General features: G+C 48.9%; 1 protein-coding gene across 4 annotated transcripts in view; it reads right to left on the reverse strand.

The window, feature by feature from the left end:
• Positions 1-306: 306 nt before the first annotated feature.
• Positions 307-23,680, reverse strand: part of LOC146378481 (CREB-regulated transcription coactivator 2) — a 29,201-nt gene continuing 5,827 nt past the window's right edge. The window contains exons 2-16 of one of the 4 annotated variants that reach the window (XM_084944616.1): positions 20,243-20,344; positions 18,854-18,964; positions 17,720-17,781; positions 16,481-16,549; positions 15,304-15,410; positions 14,966-14,992; positions 14,533-14,612; positions 14,177-14,226; positions 11,454-11,719; positions 9,600-10,075; positions 9,290-9,508; positions 9,021-9,212; positions 4,816-4,887; positions 4,215-4,416; positions 307-4,133 (exon numbers count right to left, since the gene is read on the reverse strand). In XM_084944616.1, coding sequence (XP_084800742.1) covers positions 3,943-4,133; positions 4,215-4,416; positions 4,816-4,887; positions 9,021-9,212; positions 9,290-9,508; positions 9,600-10,075; positions 11,454-11,719; positions 14,177-14,226; positions 14,533-14,612; positions 14,966-14,992; positions 15,304-15,410; positions 16,481-16,549; positions 17,720-17,781; positions 18,854-18,964; positions 20,243-20,344 — 2,226 coding nt within the window. In that variant the 3' untranslated portion in view covers positions 307-3,942. The remainder of the gene's footprint in view (positions 4,134-4,214; positions 4,417-4,815; positions 4,888-9,020; positions 9,213-9,289; positions 9,509-9,599; positions 10,076-11,453; positions 11,720-14,176; positions 14,227-14,532; positions 14,613-14,965; positions 14,993-15,303; positions 15,411-16,480; positions 16,550-17,719; positions 17,782-18,853; positions 18,965-20,242; positions 20,345-23,680) is intronic. The other 3 variants (XM_084944613.1, XM_084944615.1, XM_084944614.1) reach the window with 3 other exon arrangements.

Here is a 23,680-nt window from a genome sequence, read left to right on the forward strand (position 1 = left end):
GATGTCACCGGCGTCCTCCTCAGAGCTCCCCCCGTGTAACGTGTTGGTCTCTCTTGGCAGATGTTTGTCCTGCATCAGCCACCGTAGGGTCAGAACACAGATCCAGCAGCAAGAGACAAGTACCGCCTACTGACCAGAATTTTGGGAAACGGCAGCCCCTCCGCCCAGTCCTGGAGCGCCGCTCAGCAGTCATTGGTCCCGATGTTCCTGCAGACACCTCCCAGTATGTTCACTGGTTCCCAGAGTAAGCAGCATCACACCTCTGTGATACTTAAACTTTTCACAGAAACAAAGGAAGAGTCAGCGTTTCAGTTTCAGCTTTATTTCTTTATTTTCTGTAAAACACGGTGAACCTCCAGCCGCTGCGCTTTAAAAACACCTCTGGGTTCAAAACGTTTTCATATGTACAACACTCAACGTTCCCTGGTTATGACAATAAAAATCTCAATAGAAACAAACTTTATTATTCAAATATGAAGCGACAGACGCAGAGCGCTCAGCTGTTCTTGTTTTGTTTTTTAACTCTGGAGTCTAAAAAACATGAAAAAAACTATAAACATTAATGAGAGAAATTAATATCATACAATAAAAAATATGAAAAATATGAAATATGGCCTTTAACTGATCCCTAATCCACACACAGGTCAGCAGCGCCCTCCACTGGCAGAGACTGGAACTGCAGGCTTACTCTGCACAGTTATTGCATAACAAGAAAACTGTCTCTCACACACTCACACACACACACTCACACGTACACACACTCACACGTACACACACACACACTCACACGTACACACACACACACTCACACACACACTCACACGTACACACACACACACTCACACACACACTCACACGTACACACACACTCACACGTACACACACTCACACACGCACGTACACACACGCACGTACACTCACACACACACACTCACACACTCACGCACGCACACACGCACGCACGCACACACACGTGTGAATTCTGGGATTTCTTCCTCAGTTTTGAACTTTTTGACCTACTGAACGTCGTATGAAAGGAAAAAACAAACAAAACATTAAACAGGAAGTTAAACACGATTTTGTTCCAGGATCGCCGCACGAAGCTTCTCTGTCCGTTTGATCGAACGCGTTTTGGTTTTATTCTAACAGAAGAAGAAAAAAGAAACGCTGCTGCTGAACACGAAGGCATCGCCGATTCCACCAAAGAAACTTTTAATAAAATATTTTATATTTTTATTTGTATTCATGGTGCGAACGGCGACACGGGCGAAGGAAACGAAAGAAGGACGGACGGAGGATTAACGTTACGCCACAAAAAGTCAACGTGTCACATGATCAAAGCTTCATCTATAAACACCAAAGTCACCTCTGAGCTTTTCTTTAAAACTTTTTTTCTGCCTCTGTGACGGCTGACGTCACCTCGGCACAGACGTCCTTATATGGTCATCTGCTCCTCTGCAGGCTTCCAAAAGCTGACCAATCAGGCCTTAGCGTTTGGAGTGAGAGTGGAGGTCAGATTATGCAGAACTTTACAGCCTGGAACAGGAAGTGCTTTTCAAAATGAGTCATTTATAATTGTTAAATGAAAACTAGAAGAAGAAATATTTAAGAATTAAACCTGTGAAACGTGTCCGATTATATTTGTAATATTCTCTCAGATTCAAAAAGTAGAAAAAAGCATTTTAATAAAATTACGACTTTAATCTCAGAAAATATTCGAGCTTTTTAATCTTTCTGTACCTGCGGTGGTCCTGACACAGGCGCCGCCGCGGCCCGAGGGTGGCGCCCCCGCGGCCCGAGGGTGCCGCCGCGCCTCCTCCAGGAGGAGGTGCAAAGATCACACGTCCAGACTCGTGTGCAGCACTTTGACTTCTTGGGTTTTTCATGACGTGACCTGATTGGCTGACGCCTGTGATGACGCTAAGTGCGGTGCATTTTTATTGGCTGCTCTACGGCAGCCTGTCAATGTGAACATATTGATCAGATCAGGTGGCGATCACAGGGGATCAATGAGCTGATCAGGTATTGATCGACGGAGTGAAAGCTGAAGACGAAGTTGACCTCTCGTCTCGGGTCACTGAGACTGAAAGACGAGGTCAATCGATCAATGACTGGAGCGGCTGCTGCTCCTGATGGCCGGGCTGAGGTGGGAGGAGCTTGTCTGCAGGTCCTCAGAAATCAGCTTCATTTCGTTTTTCCCGTCCTCGACTGTGACCTTTATCTTGTGAGCGACCTGCAGGGGGCAGCAGATACACCTGAACCTCCAGTCCCACTGCTCTTCCTCACCTTCGTCGCCTCCCGACCTCCTGAAACCAGCAAGGCTGCTCTGAAGCTCCTCCCCCAACACGCTTGCTTTGGATTCAAGGTTTCCCAAAACCTTCCAGGCTGTAACAGGAAGGATTTTGACTGCGTTTTAATCGTTGGGTGTGGTTCCTACGGCAGCCCGTCAGGGCCATGATGGAATATTTTGTCTTTAAATATAAAAAACATTTATCCTTTCAGGATTATAAATTATTTTTTCTAATAAACCTCATCAGGCTGCTATCATTAACGCGGCTCTAATAATCTATTTGTTTATTTTGGTTATGATGTCGAATTTTCAGATTAAAGCAGCAAACGAGGAAACATTTAAAAATAGTTTTCCTCGTAAATGTACAACTTTTATATTTGTTTTTTGCTCCTCGTGAAACTTCCGTAAATTTAAATTCATTCAAACATTTTCAGAATAAAATAAAATCTGTTTAAAACAGAAAGAGAGATTTTGTAGTCGTGCAGCTTCCTGTCAGGCTCTGATTGATCAGAATCACATGTGTTGATAACGCGCTCTTACATTTGTTTTAAGGCGGGGCTGGGACTCTGCTGGGACCTCGCCATCCTGGGTGAGCGCATCGAGACGAAGGCGTCGAAGACGAGCTTCGACATTCAAGCGGTCAGGCGGACGTGCGGGCTGATCTCACAACGGTGGCGGCGAGCTAAACGTTTTCTTCTTAAATATGATTTTTATATCTGAGTTATTTACAAAAATAAAAACTTTATACTTGAGTTCATAAAAACGCGCTCCTCTTTGAAAAGCATCACTTTGGGTTCAAAGGTCAGCTGACCATCTGCAGGCAGCGGGAATGTGGATGTAACAGACAGACGTCAGCTGGTCAAAGGCGCCGTCGATGCTCCGCCTTCAGATCAGCTGACACTCACACAGAGAAGCCGAAGAGCAAGCAGATCGTGTGATGACACGGGACGCGCCGAAGCGGGACATCTCTGACCTACAGGTGACGCCGAGGTGGGTGTGTCCATTCGTCATGTACAGACTTCGTGCAGCCACGGCGGTTCTCCAGCTGAGGGGCGTGTTCTCCTGACGAGCCTCGGCGGGAGAAAACTCGAAGTGCCCCGCGTGACCACGGCAACGCTCAGCTGCTGTAGGTCGACGCTCGTGTCCAGTCAGAGGCAACGTAAAGGTGGGCGGGTCCGAGCATGCTCACACGTCAAAATGAGTTCTGCATAAAAGAGTGGAGCAGCCCGAGCAGAAGCAGCACGCACGGTCAGGGGTCAGGGGACAGAAGTCAGAGGACAAAGGTCAGGGGTCATGGCTAAGTTCCTGTTAAAGTAGCTGTCAGAGCAGAAAGTGGCTTCCACACCGCTCTCACGCCTCTGCTCCTGTGGCGTGACGCCATCATGACGGCCGGGTGTGGGCGGGGAGTGGTCAGAAAGCTGCAGCAGGTTTCTGACTTCAAGCAAGCGAGAGCGTTTTCAGTTTAAGTGCCATTGACAGTGAGGCTCCGCCTCCTTCAGTTTATCCCTCCCCCAACACAGATCTCAGCTCCTTCATCGATGAAGGCGCCTTCTTCCAAAGCTCGCTCGACAGACCGGCTGTGGGGGAGCGACGGAAGGGTGGAGTCCTCTCCAGCTCCAGGTGCGGGCGCCGTTCCCGGAGCGTCGGCGGCGTCACTTGAGCCGGTCCGAGCGGAAGGAGTCCTCCACGGCCGGGTCGGCCAGCATCAGGTTGCCCTCCAGCATGTCCAGGGACAGCGGGTCCATCCGGAGCTGGTCATCCAGCGAGAAGGAGTCCATCTCAAAGCCGGGGACGTTGGACAGCGCGCTGGCGATCTCTTTGGACAGGCCCGTCGGAGAGTCGCCTGCGGACGGAGGGGGAGGGGTTTAGAGGCGTGCAGGAGAAACAAACAGAAAACACGACGCTTGGCTCGCGTCTCACTGACCTGTGAGGATGATGTTGGGCACATTATGTCGTCCGTCGCCGCCGCTGAAGTTCTGGTTCTGATTGTTGAGGAGCTGCTGGTCACTGAGGTCCTGCAGGTCTAGCGCCCCCTGGCTGTTGGAGGGGAACTGGTTCTTGTCTGCGCTGCAGCTCAGACCGCTGTGGTTCAGGGACAGCATGTCGGCCTGGGTCTCTGTGGCGAACTGCAACGGGAAGAGAAAGCTGAGGTCACGTGACTTGATTGAGACGCCGCGCGGAACTGAGATGGGCTGTCACGGCGCAGGAGGGTCATCCTCAAAATCATCTAAACTTGAAGAAGCATGAACTTTAACTTCTTTAACCAACCACGCTACAGAATACAGATGAAACTCCTCCTACTTTTGGGAAAACTACCCTCCACCTGAGCTCCACAGCCAATCATCTGCCTCCATCTCCTTCTGTCCCACCCACCCTCTGCACCTCCTTCTCTTCTCCACCTTCATCCTCCACCCTCCCTCCTCCGCACATGCTCAGACGATCTCAGCCCCTCTTACAAACACCCTGCAGCTGTACTGACAACCAATCAGCTCCTTCTATTCAAACATGTGACGTCACTCCTTTACCTGCTGCTCAGATCTGCCGGTGAGCTGCAGGCTCAGGTAGGGGTCGTCCAGCAGAGAGCTGAGCAAGGCATCCTGGGAAAAAGACAACAGAAAGACAAAGTCATTAAATCCAGTTTCAGCCGAGGACGTAAAACACGCACGCAGACACACACACACACGTACGCACGCAGACACACACACGCACAAACACGTACGCACGCAGACACACACGCGCACAAACACGTACGCACGCAGACACACACGCGCACACACATACACGCACGCAGACACACACACGCGGACACACGCACGCAGACACACACACGTACGCACGCAGACACACGCACGCACGCACACGTACGCACAAACACGTACGCAGACACACACGCGGACACACACACACGTACGCACGCAGACACACACGCGCGCACGCAGACACACACGCGCACGCAGACACACACGCGCACGCAGACACGCGCACGCAGACACACGCGCACGCACGCAGACACACACGCGCACGCACATACACACACACAAAGACACACACACACGTACGCACGCAGACACACGCAGACACACACGCGCACGCACATACACGCACGCAGACACACACGCGGACGCACACACGTACGCACGCAGACACACGCACGCACGCACACGTACGCACATACACACACGCAACACACATGCACAGACACGCACGCAGACACACACACACGTACGCACGCAGACACGCACGCACGCACGCACACAGACACACACGCGCACGCAGACACACACGCGCACGCAGACACACACGCGCACGCAGACACACACACGCACGCAGACACACACACACGTACGCACGCAGACACACGCGCACGCACGCAGACACACGCACGCATGCAGACACACACGTACGCACGCAGACACACGCACGCACGCACGCACACACACGTACGCACGCAGACACACACGTACGTACGCAGACACAAACGCGCGCACACACACTTAAACTAATCTAATGTTTGGTGTCAGCCTCATGTTGGTCACATGACTCTCAGCGTCCTCACTAGCGTGCTGATGTTTACGCCTTCTGCCTCCTCCAGGACGGCCCGGGTCTGGCGTCTGTCCCGGGAACGCCACTCTCTCTCAGCAGTAGGGCTGGGCGATATGGCCTAAAATTCATATCGCAGTATAATTTGAAGCACGTGTGGTAACGATATATATCACGATATATTCTTTTCTTCTGTATAACGTATTTTCCACACTTAAAATACTTTAATATTCTCAAAAATCGAGAGTGTTCCTTATGTATGAATTCTGGTTGTGCTTACTGACCTCGAACCGATTTTGGCTGCAGAAATCTGTTAAAAATGTTTTAGTACAACTTTGGTAAGCCGCACTGCTTGATGGATTGTCAGAGCGTTACGGCTGCCGTAGTGAGGAGCTTCGCGGAGTAATCTGGGTCCTAAACTCCGTCCGCTTCAGGTCCCAAAGTCAAACGAACGCTGAGAGTTAAAAACGGTCTAAATTCTTTCACCTTTAATAAAATCATCAGCGTTGCTGCTTTACCAGGTGTAACAATTAAGTTTAACATCCATGAAAACAGAATTTAAATTTAACGGAGTTAGAAGTTAACAGGAAGTTAGCTCGCTAGCTTCCACCTAAACATTTCATAGCATGTTCTGACTGAGATTTCTGAAACTAATTCAAACGTACAGCTCTGCTGTCACTTCCAACATAAATGAAGACAGAAAACTAAACAGCAGTGGCGTTTGCAGGGTTACTGAAGTTGGACTACCTGGTATATCATGTTGTGCTACGTGATTGCTAGCGACACAGCTATGTTAGCATAACATTAGCACAGTGAAGCTGGAGGATGAACGCCAACTTTTTTCCACTCGATAAAAGTTAACGTGAGGGATTCTGGTGGTCAGGGACAAATGCAATCGCATAGCAGGATGCTGTACACGGGCCAAACTGCAGTCAGGAGCAGTGTTGGGAAGGTTACTTTTAAAATGTATTTCACTACAGATTACAGATTACATGCCCCAAAATGTATTCTGTAACGTATTCCGTTACGTTACTCAATGAGAGTAACGTATTCTGAATACTTTGGATTACTTAATATATTATCATGCTGTTTACAACTACATGAATGTGATTTATTACTATTACTGAAGGTCCGCGGCTCCGAACCATAGTAAAGGGACCTCTGGCTAATACGTCGGGTTCGTCTCGGGCTCGTAGCTGAAAACTAGCTTTACTTTGTTGTCTGGGTCGACTTTGCTAGCGAGAGACAGAGAGAGGCGTTGAAAGGCTGCTGCAACGGAACTTATTGTTTCAGAGGAAAACAGGAACACAGCGTACAGTCGAGTCTTAATAGCTTACTTACAGCTGGGCTCGTCAGGCTCTCTGTTTGGCTGCAGTGGTTATTATTATATTTACATGCTTCCAGCTCCCGTTTCTGCTCCCTGACAACTTGTACTTTTCCTTTTTCTCCCTCCTCGCGCTCACAGACACATCACGGGTACGGCAGTCCATCCTCCCTGCAGCACGGACTACACTGCCCATGAGGCTACATGCTTTAGAGCTATGCCTGCAGCATTCTGCCTATTAGCTTAGCACAAGGCGCTCTCTCACCCAGGAAACACGCAGAGAGAGAGCGTCACCCTGTAACCATGGCAACCATAACGCTGCCGCATGGAACAACAGAACAAACGAAACCCAAACAGTCCTGACCCGCGACAATATGAAACAGGAAAGTACCGCCGTGTAATCCATTTATTTCAACAAAGTAACTGTATTCTAAATACCACCTTTTTAAACGGTAACTGTAACGGAATACAGTTACTCATATTTTGTATTTTAAATACGTAACGGCGGTACATGTACTCTGTTACTCACCAACACTGTGTTTAACACACTTTAATTCATTTATTCATTTGTTCCCGATGGTTAGAGACAAATCGCATAGCAGGATGCTGTACACGGGCCAAACGTCAGTCAGGAGAACAACTGAGATCATTCATCCACAATACGAGGTTAGTTATTAATATACTGCAACAACATGGGAACAGAACAGCTGATAGAGAATTCAGCATTAATGAATCAATGTTAGGGAAGTGGAGGAAGCGCAGTTTCTGGCTTTCCCCATATTTCAAAAGTGCTTCATCTCTTTGCTGTGACTGTCGCTCGCCATAATTTGCAGATGATAATGGTTGTAGCTGCTGCGATGCTTTCGAACAAAACAGGCGCAGCTTGATGACATCATCAACATGCGCTATCGCGGTAGAGCGGTATAGTCAAAATCTCTGTCGTTGGCCAAATTTATATCGTTTCTATCGTATATCGTTTATATCGCCCACCCCACTCAGCAGACAAACTTTCAGAGCAGAAATCCTTCGCTGACGCTAAACTACGAGGTACACACTCAGAGCGCCGCTCCTGATTGGCTTATTTCCCTTTATAGTAACCACACTCGTGCTGCAGTCACATCCCAGGAGTCACAGCCAGGTGCCTCCGGCATGTTTCACATCCTGGAGGCCGGAGCAGCAACACACTGAGCGAGGAATGGTCTCCTTCACACCCCTCGGCGTTACCTCAAACCAGGTGGAGGTGACTCCTCCCCCTATGACCTGCGCACAGATGAAACTTTGGTGCTCGTTTAACAGCCGTTGCCGTCGAAATACAGACAGAGCGTCCTCCTCCCGGCTGAGAGCGCGCTCCACAGGTCTACCCAAGTAGAGCGTCAGAGCGGGGCGGTGATGGGCGTGGCCTCTAACTGCTCCTCAGAACCAGGAAGTGCAGTTGACCTCGTGAGGTCACAAACTGCTGCAAAAAAATGTCAAGATGGAAACGCGTCTGCGTGCTCTCAAAGTGTTCACGGTAACACGTCTTTGATGAAGTCACTGCTGAAGAGTAACGAGCTGATCCAGGTGGGAGGACCTCACCTCTGACCCCGACGCAGACGAGTCTCAGGAGTTGCCATGTGAACAACGACGACATCAACACGTGGGACACGCTCGCCAGCATCCGCCACAAACACGCAGCAAAATCACAACAACGCCGAAATCCAATCAGACGTTTCCACGTCTCAAACAATCAGAACTGCTCGTACATGGGCGCCGCGACCTGAGCGTCAGCAGAACGAAGCATTACGCTGCAGTGACAGCGGCCAGCTCCGCCTACTTTAAGGCAAGTGTGTGTGTTTAACTTGAGCTTTGGCGGCAGAGGTCACTCACGTTGTAGATGTCGGCGGGGAGGCTGTGGCCGACGTGCTGCTGGTGCTGATGGAGGCCGGCTCTCTGCTGCTCCGCTTCCTCTTTGGCGTGGCAGAGTGAGGACGAGGAGGAGGTCTGGACGCACTGCTCCGGCACGCCCTCGCTCTTCACAGGGGGCGCTGCGCTCATCTGCGGTCCCATCGGCCTCTGCTGCTGCGAGGAAACACGGTGGTGAGCGCCAGAGCTAATGGAGGGGAACTTTAGAATCAGGACTGAATTTGGGGACGTACCGCTCCGAAGTGCTGCTGCAGGTGCTGGTTCCGCATGTTCTGCAGGTGGAGCTGCTGCTGGCTGCTGGGCCGTGGCTGCTGGAGGCGGAGCGGCGGCTGGTGGTGGTGCTGAGGCAGCGTCGTTTGCTGCGCGCCGGGCTGGTGCTGGTGGGACTGGCTGAGCGGGTACGGAGGCAGCCGCTGATCCAGAGGAAGCCTGCTGGTGTCCAACGGGACGCCCTGCAGAGGGAAGCGGGACATTAACCCCGGGAAACTCTGTTAAACTGCATCACTTCCTGTTTGTATCGATTTTGAACAGGTGATCGCTTACCTGTGTGATGGAGGACAGGGTGGGTGAGATAGTCGGGGAGAATTGTTTGGAGTGATGCCGCCGTGAGTCGCCGCCCAGCGGCAGGATGAGCGGGGACAGCTGGACGCGGCGGCGCGGCGACGTGCTGAGCTGCGGCGGCGGCGGGCCCTGCCCACTCATCAGTGGCGAGTAGGAGGAGGAGCAGGAGCCAGAGCCGCCCACACCGCTGCTGTAACCAGGGTTACCGCTGGACGCAGACTGGAGGGAGGAGTTACTGAGAGACGAGTGCAGCGATTGGCTGCTGAGGGAGGATGGCAGCGACGGCGAGGAGCTAAGGGACGACTGCAGCGAGGGGTTGCTGAGCGATGAGTGCAGGGAGGCGGAGCTAAGGGAGTTGGAGAAGGAGTGGCTGCTGAGTGATGACTGGATGTTGGGGTTGCTTAGCGATGACTGCAGGGAGGGGTTACCGAGCGTGCTCTGTAACGATGCCAGGAGTCCTGAAAGACACAAGAACAACAACAACGTTAACACCGAGCACTCAGCTGATCGCACCTCGCCATCTACCAGCTCCGTCCCAGGAGGTCGCAGCAGGTGTAAACATTACCTGCAGTTCCTGTCTGACCTCATTTACAATAAAAACGCGTTCCCTCGTCCACCTGGTCCGCAGCCTGTCAGAGCACGGGACGACGATGCAGACGGTAACCTGAGGTCGAGCTCTCAGCCACTTCCTGCCTGAGGTCGCCTCACAGACGACTCAACATTTTCCGACGCCGCTTCCTCCCTCAACAAAAATCCTCCTCTCGGGTTAAATTTAGCGCTCGCCCACGGACTTCCTCTGCCGACTCTGACAGTAGAGCTCAAAGGAAGAGCCGCACGCTGTCAGAAACGCCGCAGCAGGAAGGGTGGCCTCTGCTGCGGGGACTCCACCCTCTGGTTCTCCACCCTAAACTCTCATCCTCCTACGGCAGCTTCAGTCTTCCTGATTCTCCCGGACCTTCGTACGTTTCAGCAGCTAACAGCACGACCTGTCTGACTCGCCGTCGCAGACATTACTCTGAAACACGAGACCACGGACTCACTTCCTGTACCGTGTGCGGTCCCGCCGAGTCACCGCTGTCCCAAACAGCCCCTCCAGAAACATATGGAGACTCGGATCTCGAGGAAACAGCAGCTGTTCAGCAGAAGTTCCTGATAACTTAGTCTGATACTGGCCGACCGCGGCCGTCCTATTACACGTGGAAGCGAACAGAGGTGTGTCTAAAGGAGGGCGTGGGGTGTACGAGACCCTATCAAGGCTTTTGTAACATTTTTCAGATTGAAAGTGAAACAATATTAAATGTTGTTTATTTAAAAGCTTTTTTCACGAACCAATACAAACGTACACGAGGCACTGACCTGAGGGTCGTCAGGCTGGACGCTGAGTTATTATTTATATTAATAAACATCTGCAGCATCATAACGTTGTTCTCAGCAGCACAAACACTGGGGTTTAAAAAATGTTTTAAAAATGTAATCCTAATATAGCGTGAATACAATCGGGGGTTTAGTTTATGATGTGTGCAGTAAAACATTGCAGTTTTTAAAACCAACGTTTGTTCTGACAGACCTGTTATTATTGCCCATTAACAAGACAAAAGTATTTCTTATCCGATTACTTAATTAATCGATGGAATAATCAATAAATTACTCGATTACTAAAATAATCGGTAGCTGCAGCCCTTTTCTGCTCTCACCTGCACAGATTTCACACCTGTCAATCATTTCACTGCTAACACGACAGACTGCAGTTCAACACATCGCAAAACGTGTGCGGTTACAAAAAGACATTAAACACCTGTAGCCACGCACAAACTCACAGGTCACAGCTTCACTTACCTGGTGGGTGGTGGAAGCTGCCGTTTCCTCCTTGCGCGTTGGCGGCGTTGATCCCCAGCTGGGTGAGGGTGGAGGCCAGGTTCCCCGTGCTGCTGCCACCACTCAAAGAGGATGACCCCAGGAAACCCGGTTCGTCCTGGTCCAGTGGCGTGGGCAGTGGCGAGGGGAAGTGGAGGCTGGAGAGGTCAGGCAGCGAGCCACCAGTGTTCAGCGCCGAGGGAACACCATGAGCCGGCGTGGACGGCTGCTCCGGGGAAGTGAAGATACTGACAGGAAACAGAACAAGGTCAGAGAGATTCACATCACAGCTCAAGTTCCTGAAGCTTTACCTGTCTCCAGGTAACGGTTAAACCAGGCCATTCTTAACAAATGAGGCTAAAGCATCACTCAGATTGACAGAGTGCGGCTAACAGGGGCTACAAACTAACAGAGTGCGGCTAACACGAGCTACAAACTAACAGAGAACGGCTAACAGGAGCTACAAACTAACAGAGAACGGCTAACAGGAGCTACAAACTAACAGAACGGCTAACAGGAGCTACAAACTAACAGAGAACGGCTAACAGGAGCTACAAACTAACAGAACGGCTAACAGGAGCTACAAACTAACAGAACGGCTAACAGGAGCTACAAACTAACAGAGAACGGCTAACAGGAGCTACAAACTAACAGAGAACGGCTAACAGGAGCTACAAACTAACAGAACGGCTATGGAGATGGGTTTTTGCTACCCCCCCCCCAAAAACCCATCTCCATAGAGACTGTGTCAGCTCCCAAACAGACAAAAAAACAAACTAAAAACCAGCAACAAACAACTTAAACATAAAAAAGAAAGAACAATACAGTATCCACATCTGAACCAAAGAGTAAAACAGTGAAATGTGGATTATTAAATATTAGGTCTCTCTCCTCCAAGTCTCTGTTAGTACATGACTTAATAATTGATCAACAAATCGATTTACTCTGCCTTACAGAAACCTGGTTGCAGCAGGATGATTATGTTAGTTTAAATGAATCAACACCCCCGAGTCATTCTAACTACCAGAAACCTCGAAGCACAGGCCGAGGGGGCGGTGTGGCAGAAACAGAAAAAGCACAGAAACAGCTTTAGTGAAGGTTACAAATGATCTTCTTATGGCCTCTGACAGTGGACTCATCTCTGTGCTTGTCCTGCTAGACCTCAGTGCAGCGTTCGATACTGTCGACCATAATATCCTATTAGAGCGATTAGAACATGCTGTAGGTGTTACAGGTACTGTGCTGCAGTGGTTTGAATCATATCTATCTAATAGACTCCAGTTTGTGCATGTAAATGGAGAGTCCTCTTCACACACTGAGGTTAATTATGGAGTTCCACAGGGTTCAGTGCTAGGACCAATTCTGTTTACATTATACATGCTTCCCTTAGGCAGCATCATTAGAAGACATAGCATACATTTACACTGCTATGCAGATGACACCCAGCTCTATCTGTCCATGAAGCCAGATAACACACACCAATGAGTTAAACTGCAGGAATGTCTTAAAGACATAAAGACCTGGATGGCCGCTAACTTTCTGCTTCTTAATTCAGATCAAACTGAGGTTATTGTACTCGGCCCTGAAAATCTTAGAAATATGGTATCTAAGCAGATTCATACTCTGGATGGCATTACCTTGGCCTCCAGTAACGCTGTGAGGAACCTTGGAGTCATTTTTGACCAGCACATGTCCTTCAACGCACATATTAAACAAATATGTAAGACTGCTTTCTTCCATTTGTGCAACATCTCTAAAGTTAGAAATATCCTGTCTCAGAGTGACGCTGAAAAACTAGTTCATGCATTTATTACTTCCAGGCTGGACGACTGTAATTCATTATTATCAGGAAGTCCTAAAAACTCCCTGAAAAGCCTTCAGCTAATCCAAAATGCTGCAGCAAGAGTCCTGACAGGGACTAGAAGGAGAGAGCAGATTTCTCCTGTTTTGGCTTCCTGTTAAATCCAGAATTCAAACTCCTGCTCCTCACATACAAGGTCTTAAATAATCAGGCCCCATCTTATCTTAATGACCTTGTAGTACCATATCACCCTATTAGAGCACTTCGCTCTCACACTGCAGGCCTATTTGTTGTTCCTAGAGTATTTAAAAGTAGAATGGGAGGCAGAGCCTTCAGTTTTCAGGCCCCTCTTCTGTGGAACCAGCTTCCAGTTTGGATTCAGGAGACAGACACTATCTCTACTTTCAAGATTAGGCTTCAAACGTTCCTTTTTGCTAAAGCATATAGTTAGGGCTGGACCAGGTGACCCTGAATCCTCCCTTAGTTATGCTGCAATAGACGTAGGCTTCCGGGGATTCCCATGATGCATTGAGTTTTTCCTTTCCAGTCACCTTTCTCACTCACTGTGTTAACAGACCTCTCTGCATTGAATCATATCTGTTATTAATCTCTGTCTCTCTTCCACAGCATGTCTTTATCCTGTCTTCCTTCTCTCACCCCAACCAATCACAGCAGATGGCCCCGCCCCTCCCTGAGCCTGGTTCTGCTGGAGGTTTCTTCCTGTTAAAAGGGAGTTTTTCCTTCCCACTGTCGCCAAAGTGCTTGTTCATAGGGGGTCATATGATTGTTGGGCTTTTCTCTGTATCTATAAAGCGCCTTGAGGCGACCTTTGTTGTGATTTGGCGCTATATAAATAAAATTGAATTGAATTGAATTAAATTAACAGAAGCTTTTTGGGACTTACTTGATGCCGGGAACTTCGCAGGACTTCGGCCGGGATGACAACAACGGCAGCTGGGAAAGAAAAATCCAGAATAACAGAAATGGCTCAGAAGCATCAAACACAAAATCACTGAGTAAACTTTAGAAAAAGCTAAAAACACAAAACTTAAAATGTCAACATGTTTCTAAAACGGACCCTGCAGCAGCTGTGTGTCAGGATGATAATGAGATTTTGACTCATTTAACTTCCATAAACTAGTGAGAAATGTCCTTCGCATACTCTCAGGACATTTATGGAGATTGGAGGGAGAAATTAATATAAATGTGAATATTTAATGTAAGGGTGAAACAGGCAGATGGTGTTTCTGTGGGTTTTACCTTCTTGGTGTCCCAGGGTTTCATCAGCTTCCCCTCGTCCAACACGTTCTCCTCGATGGGAGGGACAGGATACGGAAACACTGAGGGTCATAAAACACCGTGACTCACACATGGAGAGGAGGGCTGTGACGCTTTAATGTGAAAAGCTCAAGGAGGGAAAAGCTGGCGTCCTTCATGCATTTGTCATTGTTGTACAAACATACAGCACAAGATCATCCTGCTAGCTGCACATTCCTTTGTAACTATGTTGCCTTTGATAACTGTACAGCATCCTTCTCATGTTTGCCCTGTACAGTCTCTTATTGGTCTTTACTTTTACAGGCTCATCTGCCCGACAACAAACAATATTCCTGTTCTATTGACATCCACAGTCATTCATTCAGTGACAGAGGAAGTTTGACCTTTGGACGTAGGATAAATGTGCGTTACTCACTTCTTCTGCCCTCTCCGTCGCTCTGACCTGCAGCATCACACACACACACACACACACACACACACACGCACAGTGGTGATTACAAACATGCTGAATCACTGAAACGTGTCCGCTCAGGTCGTCGCCGTTACAATCGAAGCTGGATTTAAATGTTTTCCTGTAATTATTAAAAAAGGATAATCCTGCTGAACAGTTTCACTTTAACTTTCCAACATGTTTGAAGCTTCGCGCCCTGAACACGGACCGTCTTCCAAGTCTCTGATAACGCACACCTGTGCTGGCGTCTGTTCGAATCTGACTGACGCAGCGGTTGGCTTGTTGCGTTCGGTTTCACTCACCGCCGATTCTGGCGTTCTGAAGGGCGAGTGTGGGTCCGCCAGTGCTGAACGGGTCTCCGGAGGGCGGGTTCATCACACTGGTGTGGAGCGCTGAGTCGGAGTTGGTCCTGAGGGGCGAGAGACACCGACAGAGAGTTAAAGGGGGAGAGGGAGAGAGGAGCAAAGGCTTGGAGGAGGTGAAGGTTAGCGAGGGTGAAACAAAGAGATGAGACGCCAAAGAAACGCTCTTTCGAACTACGGAGAGCCAAAAATGCCAAAATGAAAAGAAACGACTCAAAAATAAATGAATTTGTCTTTAAAAACCAACAAAGCATGAAAAAATAAAACGCAGACATTAATTAATTTACTTTTCTGTTTTAATTTATCTGTTTATGTTTTTACTGATCCTCAGCTGTTAGTCATGTCAGAGTGTAAAAAACATAGTAATAACATAGTAATAACAGTAATAACAATGATTATTTTGGTCTTTTCTCCTTTTGTGCACAGAGCTGATTAATCGTTAACTAATAATCATTTGCATGTATCGCGACTCTCCTCGCGACCCGACGTTTGGATGTTTTCTTTCAGGTTTTAATATTCGTCCTGGACGAGCAGCTAAACTCCGACGCCGTCCGTTTTCTGTGTTTTACTGCTCACTCATCGACCTTTGACCTTTCACTCTGTTTGGTGCCTTGGAGTAAACACCTGACCTTCAGGATCATCTGCAGATCGAGTTCCAGATGTTTCCACGGGGGTGAAGGTCATGTGATCTCTCGTCTTCCTGCATTTGTGCTACTGTGTGTAAATGAAGGCAGAGTCATTCTGATCCATTTACTTGGGCCTGATGTTTAACCGACACTCACAGGAAGTAAAAACGTCTAACAGGCAATAAGAGGAAATATTGGAGTGTTTAATGTGATTTTGGCACTTTTGACTCTCCGTAGCAGGCTCACTCTGACTGCAAACAGCTGCACAACATGACCTCTGACCTGTGACAGCAGCTGCTGCACCCGAGCTCAGAGGTTTTCAGGAGCAGCAGCTCGGGCCGAGCGATGAAGGAAGGAAGAAAGCTTCAAAGTCTGAAGCATCGAAAAGATCTAATCCTTCTAAAAGTCCACACTGAAGGTTACAGCTGCAGGAAGGAAGAAGAGGAGGAAGTGAAGGTAGGAAGAGGAAGAGGAGGATGAGGAGGGTTCACCTGTTGAGTGCAGTGGTGGGGAGACGAAACAACTGGCTTTTATCCCCGGGGAAGTTTCCAGACCAATTCCTTTATGATCGACAAAAACAAAGTTATTTTGGTCCGACGAGCAGGAAGCAGCGACGAAAAGTCAAAGGGTGACGAAGAGGAGGAGGAGCAGGAGGAGGAGGCTCAGAGACAAACAAGCCAAGCAGAGAGGGAGGCTCCGCGGCCTCGAGCTGCCGGGTCCTGCTGTACGGTGGCCCTGAGCTGCCAAACAAACCCGAGCGGTTGAATTCTGTTCATTTGTTTGTGACGGCAGGATGAAGATCGAGCGTCGAGCTTCTCCCACTTTTCATGTGTCGTGGTTTTCACTCCCTGTGGTGGCGTTCGCGATTTCAGGTCCCGCAGCTCCTTCAGTCCTCGTAACGCTCCGCCTGCGGCGGGGAGGGGTCAGCTCAGCTGGAGGCTTGTTGGACCCGATCTGATGTTTCTGCACATCGTGACATTTAACCGCCCCGCCCACGCACCCTTCCTGCTTTGTTGTGGTTTGTTCTGAGTGCGTTATCGCCTCGGGGGCCACCGTAGTTTGTGCTCAGACCCCCAACCTGACCACGCCGCCGTGCTCCTACAAAGGAGGTGGAGCGAGCGCAGGCAGACCTGAAACCAGTCAGTGGCAGAAACCTGCGGGGGCGGAGCTTCATAGGACACCTGGAGTTCGGAAGCCGGCCTCCCTCTGAAGGAAACGCAGAAAGAAGGCAGGAAGCAGCAGAAGAAGCCAAGAAGAAAGAACCAAAGATTCCAGAAGAAGAAGAAGAAGACGAAGAAGAAGAAGAAGAAGAGCAGGAGGAACACAGGTCTGGTTTGGAGACGCCGGCTGGAATCGGCTCCTGGTCAACGCGAGGACCACGGGACCCTCTGAAGCCTCAGAGTCACCTCGCCGTCACTGCAGCGGGGAGGCGAGTCTTCCTCGAGCGCTGAGGCAGCACGGGTTAAACGCCCGTCACGATCACAGAACATCTGTGTACAGATGTTATTCACGGGTCAGACTGCAGCAGAGTGTCTTCTTCACAGCCTGAGGCGGAGCTTCATCTCCTCCTCCTCCGGTTTCTGATCTCAGAGGAGCGTCGAGGTTTTACTGACGCTGAGGCTTCAGGAAGGAACAGCAAGCAGGAGCGAAACCAAAGAAACAGACCTGCCGACAGACACACGGACACACAGACAGCGGGGAGAGCAGGGGGCGGGGTTAACAGACAGCACCTTCTCCAGCTGGGGTCGGGTGGCGGCGACAGGTAGGCGGGGCTGTACGGGGAGCTGTCCATCTGAGGAAGCAGCAGGTTAAGGAAAGCACAGAGCTTCATCAGTTTCAGTATCAGGAGGAGCTAAACGAGCTTCAGATGGCGCCGACACCACGCTGACCTGCTGCACAGCTGAAAGAGCAAACGTCCACCTGTAGAAACTCACCTGTGTCGCTTCTCGGGTGCTAAATCAGCTCATCGGGTTTGAATGACCCCGCCCTGTCAGGACACGTTAACCCCGACAGCCCGATGTCGTTTTTTTCTTTAAACTTATTTGTAGGTTTTCTGATTCATCATCGGGGTTTCTGCGGCGTTTGAAGCTGCAGGACGCGAGCGGAGGAGGATGAACTCTGAACTCTCGCCCTCGCAGGGAACGCTCAGTGCAGTCTGAAGAACTCAGAGCTTCACCGCAACTTCTTACTCAAACCAAGGTCAAAGGTCGCACTTCTGTCAGCCGGGAGGAGCTCCAAGTGTGGAGACGAGCGTGCCTGCACGACTTGTTTCGCTGCTTTCTCGTTTCTCTGAGCAGCTTTTTCACTGCTGCTGTGACACAAACTCAACGATTCCAACGTGATCACTCGGAGTTTCTTAGATAAAAGTTCCTCGCAGTGGCTCTCAGCATCAGCCCCGCCCCCTCACCCCATCGACGCAGAGTCTGCAGAGGACGACTGAGAAAGAGCGCGACAAAAACGACCCGTCCAATAGCTCGCTGCCCGACGCCTTTCCTGCACTTCCTGTCTCCTTCTGTTATCCTACAAGCTGAAACAATGGCTTCATGACGCATCACTGCGACCACAGAGGAGGAGTAGTGCACCACCGCTGGATTTTACCGCCACGCCGAAATCGCTAAACGCTCACTGTCAGCTGACACGCCATCCTCCGTCACCACGAACACACACACTGATTTATTCCACACTCCATCCTGGAGCTGCTGCTGCAGATTTTTGGTCCTCCGCTGCTGAAAATAGTTCCCAGCAATCAAAGTGCAGCTGAGAGGTTTCACAGTCTTTACAGGAAGTAAACAGACAGACAGGAAGTCAGGAGCACAGGAACAATCTGGAATAAGACAGGGAGCCTCGCGTAAACTGAAGGATACTTTGCGATATGGTCGGACCGGCGAGACGAAGCGGCGGTCCCTCTGCACTCGCTCCACCAGCCCGTGATGCCGCGTCCCCCGACTGGACTCCAGAGTGGACGGGAAGGAGCCCTGAGGAGGGGGGAGGGGGACAGAGAGGGGAGGAATGAGAGGGGAGGACAGAGTCAGCATCATTTCCACACCTGTAAATATTGAGGAAACAGGAAGCCTCACACACTTCAAAATAAAAGCCCATAATAATGTGACCTGATCAGCATTACTCTGCTCAGTATTTGTAATCTCAGACATTTACTCAGAGAATTCGTTCACTGACACATGTTGCAGTTATTGAAACAGCATTTTTGTCTGATCTTCGAGTATAATTCAAATGAACTGAACAAAGATGAGGCGGTGAGGTCAGCCTGTAGGGACCAACGGCTGTTTGTAAAGTGAAGCTCGTGTCCCGGGGCAACCGCGGTCCCAGAGTTCACCGCACGACCCCAGGGGAGAACTGGAGAGCCCCGAGCAGGCGAGACCTTCCTAGATCAGAGGATCAGCAGCTGCAGGAGGGCGTTAACAAGCCACACAACAGAGACCCCGTTGGATCAGGGGGTGGAGCTTCTGCAGGCTACCTGTGTCTGTTTGGGTCGCTCTGATGCAGACCAGATCCTTTAATGTGGGATCAGCCATCTGCATCACACCCACAGGAGGAAATTCAAACACCTGAGAGACGTTCTGTCCACGCTCAGCTCCACTGCAGCAGAGGAGGAGGAGCCACAAACAGCGCCATTACAGACCGAGTGTGATGGAAACACTGATGAGTCAGAGATGATGAGCTGACTCGGCTTCCTAACTGCTGCTGCCCACATCTGATTGGAGCTCACAGCAGAGACCCGGTGCCTGATTGAATCCAGAATAAAGGAGAGAAAACACTGAGCCAATCGTCTTCCTCGTCACAAAATAATCAGTTAACACTGACGCTGAAGGCAGAGCGACGTTTCCTCACATTTCTTTTTTCAGGAAGGAAAAAAAAGATTAAAAATATGCAAGAGGAGAGTAAAGAGACACGATCAGGACCAAAGATTCAAACCAAAAGAGAAACTAAGCGGATGAGAGGCGACGACAGAGACCGTCTGTGGCTTTGATCACATCTGCCGCACGCAAACCACCGAAAGCATCAGACCGCCTTAAATGTTCTGCAGGAGTCCCACAGGGCTCCATCCTCAGCCCACCTTCATTTCCACCTTATTACTCCAATACTCAAACGTAGGCAGTAACGTTTACACAAAACAGGCGTCTTCATCACGTCAGCAGAGATCGAGCGATACTCTGACGCTCGCTGACCTGCACCTACGACATAAGAAGAAAAGAAACAGGAAGTGACATCAGGGTGCAGTAGCAGTCGATTACCTGGAAGTCCTGAGGGGTCCTGCCGATCTGGTTCACGTTTGGTAATGAGCCGCCATAGTACGGCCCCTGACTCCTGGCAAGGCGGAGCTTCTGGGCCTGGAGCTGTGAAAGAAAAACACCGTCAATCAGATCAAATACATGAGACGACCACAACCTCGGCGAGCCGCAACTCGCCGACCGTGCTTCCCCATACAGACTGGTTACCTGAGCAGGTAACCAGGTGAAATGATCACCTGGTTACCTGCTCACTTCAGTGATGTCATCAAAGGTTGTGTTCAATGCTTTGGTGCTGTGATGACGCGAGGGCAGCAGGCGGAGGGGTGGATGTGGGACGAAGAGCAGCGCTGATGGTGTTACAGATAAGAGTGAAAAAAGCCCTGCTTTCTTCTTATCGTCTACACCACGTTCACCTCCGCCTGACTCCGCCTTCACCTCCGCCTCTGCACAATTCGCTCAGCCTGCACAGAAAAACGCCGCTTCCTCGCACCGGTCTCCACCACAGATTTGGGATTATTGATGACATCACTGATGACGAAGCGTTTCGGTTCTTTCACTTCAATTTTTTCTGCATCGTGTTTGCGTCATAAAAGCATCCAAATACAAAGATGGTGGCCCCACTGAGGGCGCCGTGGTTACCTTACACCCAAGTCTCTGAAGCAGAATTATGAAGAGAAAAATCTTTGTAGACCTGCAAATACCAGTGGATAAATGAGCGGCAAGGGGGCGGAGCCAGAGCGTGCTCAGGCTCAATCCTCCGACAGACGGAACTCGTTCAACCTTCTGACCACGCCCCTTCAGGCTCCAGGTCCAGCTCTGATTGGATGATTCAATTCAATTCAATTCAATTCAATTTTATTTATATAGCGCCAAATCACAACAAAAGTCGCCTCAAGGCGCTTCATAGATACAGAGAAAAACCCAACAATCATATGACCCCCTATGAGCAAGCACTTTGGCGACAGTGGGAAGGAAAAACTCCCTTTTAACAGGAAGAAACCTCCGGCAGAACCAGGCTCAGGGAGGGGCGGCCATCTGCTGCGACCGGTTGGGGTGAGAGAAGGAAGACAGGATAAAAGACATGCTGTGGAAGAGAGACAGAGGTTAATAACAGATATGATTCAATGCAGAGAGGTCTATTAATACATAGTGAGTGAGAAAGGTGACTGGAAAGGAAAAACTCAATGCATCATGGGAATCCCCCGGCAGCCTACGTCTATTGCAGCATAACTAAGGGAGGATTCAGGGTCACCTGGTCCAGCCCTAACTATATGCTTTAGCAAAAAGGAAAGTTTTAAGCCTAATCTTGAAAGTAGAGATAGTTTCTGTCTCCCGAATCCAAACTGGAAGCTGGTTCCACAGAAGAGGGGCCTGAAAACTGAAGGCTCTGCCTCCCATTCTACTTTTAAATACTCTAGGAACAACAAGTAGGCCTGCAGAGCGAGAGCGAAGTGCTCTAATAGGGTGATATGGTACTACAAGGTCATTAAGATAAGATGGGGCCTGATTATTTAAGACCTTGTATGTGAGGAGCAGGATTTTGAATTCAATTCTGGATTTAACAGGAAGCCAATGAAGGGAAGCCAAAACAGGAGAAATATGCTCTCTCCTTCTAGTCCCTGTCAGTACTCTTGCTGCAGCATTTTGGATTAGCTGAAGGCTTTTCAGTGAGTTTTTTGGACATCCTAATAATAATGAATTACAGTCGTCCAGCCTGGAAGTAATAAATGCATGAACTAGTTTTTCAGCGTCACTCTGAGACAGGATATTTCTAATTTTAGAGATGTTGCGCAAATGGAAGAAAGCAGTCTTACATATTTGTTTAATATGTGCGTTGAAGGACATGTCCTGGTCAAAAATGACTCCAAGGTTCCTCACAGCGTTACTGGAGGCCAAGGTAATGCCATCCAGAGTATGAATCTGGTTAGATACCATATTTCTAAGATTTTCAGGGCCGAGTACAATAACCTCAGTTTGATCTGAATTAAGAAGCAGAAAGTTAGCGGCCATCCAGGTCTTTATGTCTTTAAGACATTCCTGCAGTTTAACTAATTGGTGTGTGTTATCTGGCTTCATGGACAGATAGAGCTGGGTGTCATCTGCATAGCAGTGAAAATGTATGCTATGTCTTCTAATGATGCTGCCTAAGGGAAGCATGTATAATGTAAACAGAATTGGTCCTAGCACTGAACCCTGTGGAACTCCATAATTGACCTCAGTGTGTGAAGAGGACTCTCCATTTACATGCACAAATTGGAGTCTATTAGATAGATATGATACAAACCACTGCAGTGCAGTACCTGTAATACCTACAGCATGTTCTAATCGCTCTAATAGGATATTATGGTCGACAGTATCGAACGCTGCACTGAGGTCTAGCAGGACAAGCACAGAGATGAGTCCACTGTCAGAGGCCATAAGAAGATCATTTGTAACCTTCACTAAAGCTGTTTCTGTGCTGTGATGAGCTCTGAAACCTGACTGAAACTCTTCAAATAAACCATTCCTCTGCAGATGATCTGTTAGCTGTTTGACAACTACTCTTTCAAGGATTTTTGATATGAAAGGAAGGTTGGAGATTGGCCTATAATTAGCTAAGACTGCTGGGTCTAGAGATGGCTTTTTGAGTAAAGGTTTAACCACAGCCAGCTTGAAGGCCTGTGGTACATAGCCGATTATTAGAGATAGGTTGATCATATTTAAGATCGAAGAATTAATCAATGGCAGGACTTCTTTGAGCAGTTTTGTAGGAATGGGGTCTAAAAGACACGTTGATGGTTTGGAGGAAGTAATTATTGAAGTTAACTCAGAAAGATCAATTGGAGAAAAAGAGTCTAACTTAACAGCAATGGTACTAAGAGTAGCTGTAGATAATATTACATCTGTGGGATGATTACTGGTAATTTTTTCTCTAATGATAAAAATTTTATTTGTGAAGAAGTTCATGAAGTCATTACTAGTTAACGTTAAAGGGATGGTTGGCTCAACAGAGCTCTGACTGTTTGTCAGCCTGGCTACAGTGCTGAAGAGAAACCTGGGGTTGTTCTTATTTTCTTCAATCAGTGATGAATAGTAAGATGTTCTGGCTTTGCGGAGGGCTTTCTTATAAAGCAGCAAACTATTTCTCCAGGCTAAATGATGATCCTCTAAATTTGTGACACGCCATTTCCTCTCCAGATTACGAGTCATCTGCTTTAGGGTACGTGTTTGAGAATTATACCACGGAGTCAGGTACTTCTGATTAGAGACCTTAGTTTTCACTGGAGCTACAGTATCCAGAGTCGTACGTAGTGAGGAGGTGAAATTATTAACAAGATAATCGACCTCTGTTGGGGTAGCGTTCAGATAGCTGCTCTGCTCTGTGTTGGTACAGGGCATTGAAGATGATAACAGTGGGTGGATTATATTCTTAAACTTAGTTACAGCGCTTTCAGAAAGACA

Source organism: Perissodus microlepis, chromosome 11, assembly GCF_051167445.1.
Source record: "Perissodus microlepis isolate ML-2025 ecotype Zambia chromosome 11, ASM5116744v1, whole genome shotgun sequence".
Taxonomy (NCBI): domain Eukaryota; kingdom Metazoa; phylum Chordata; class Actinopteri; order Cichliformes; family Cichlidae; genus Perissodus; species Perissodus microlepis.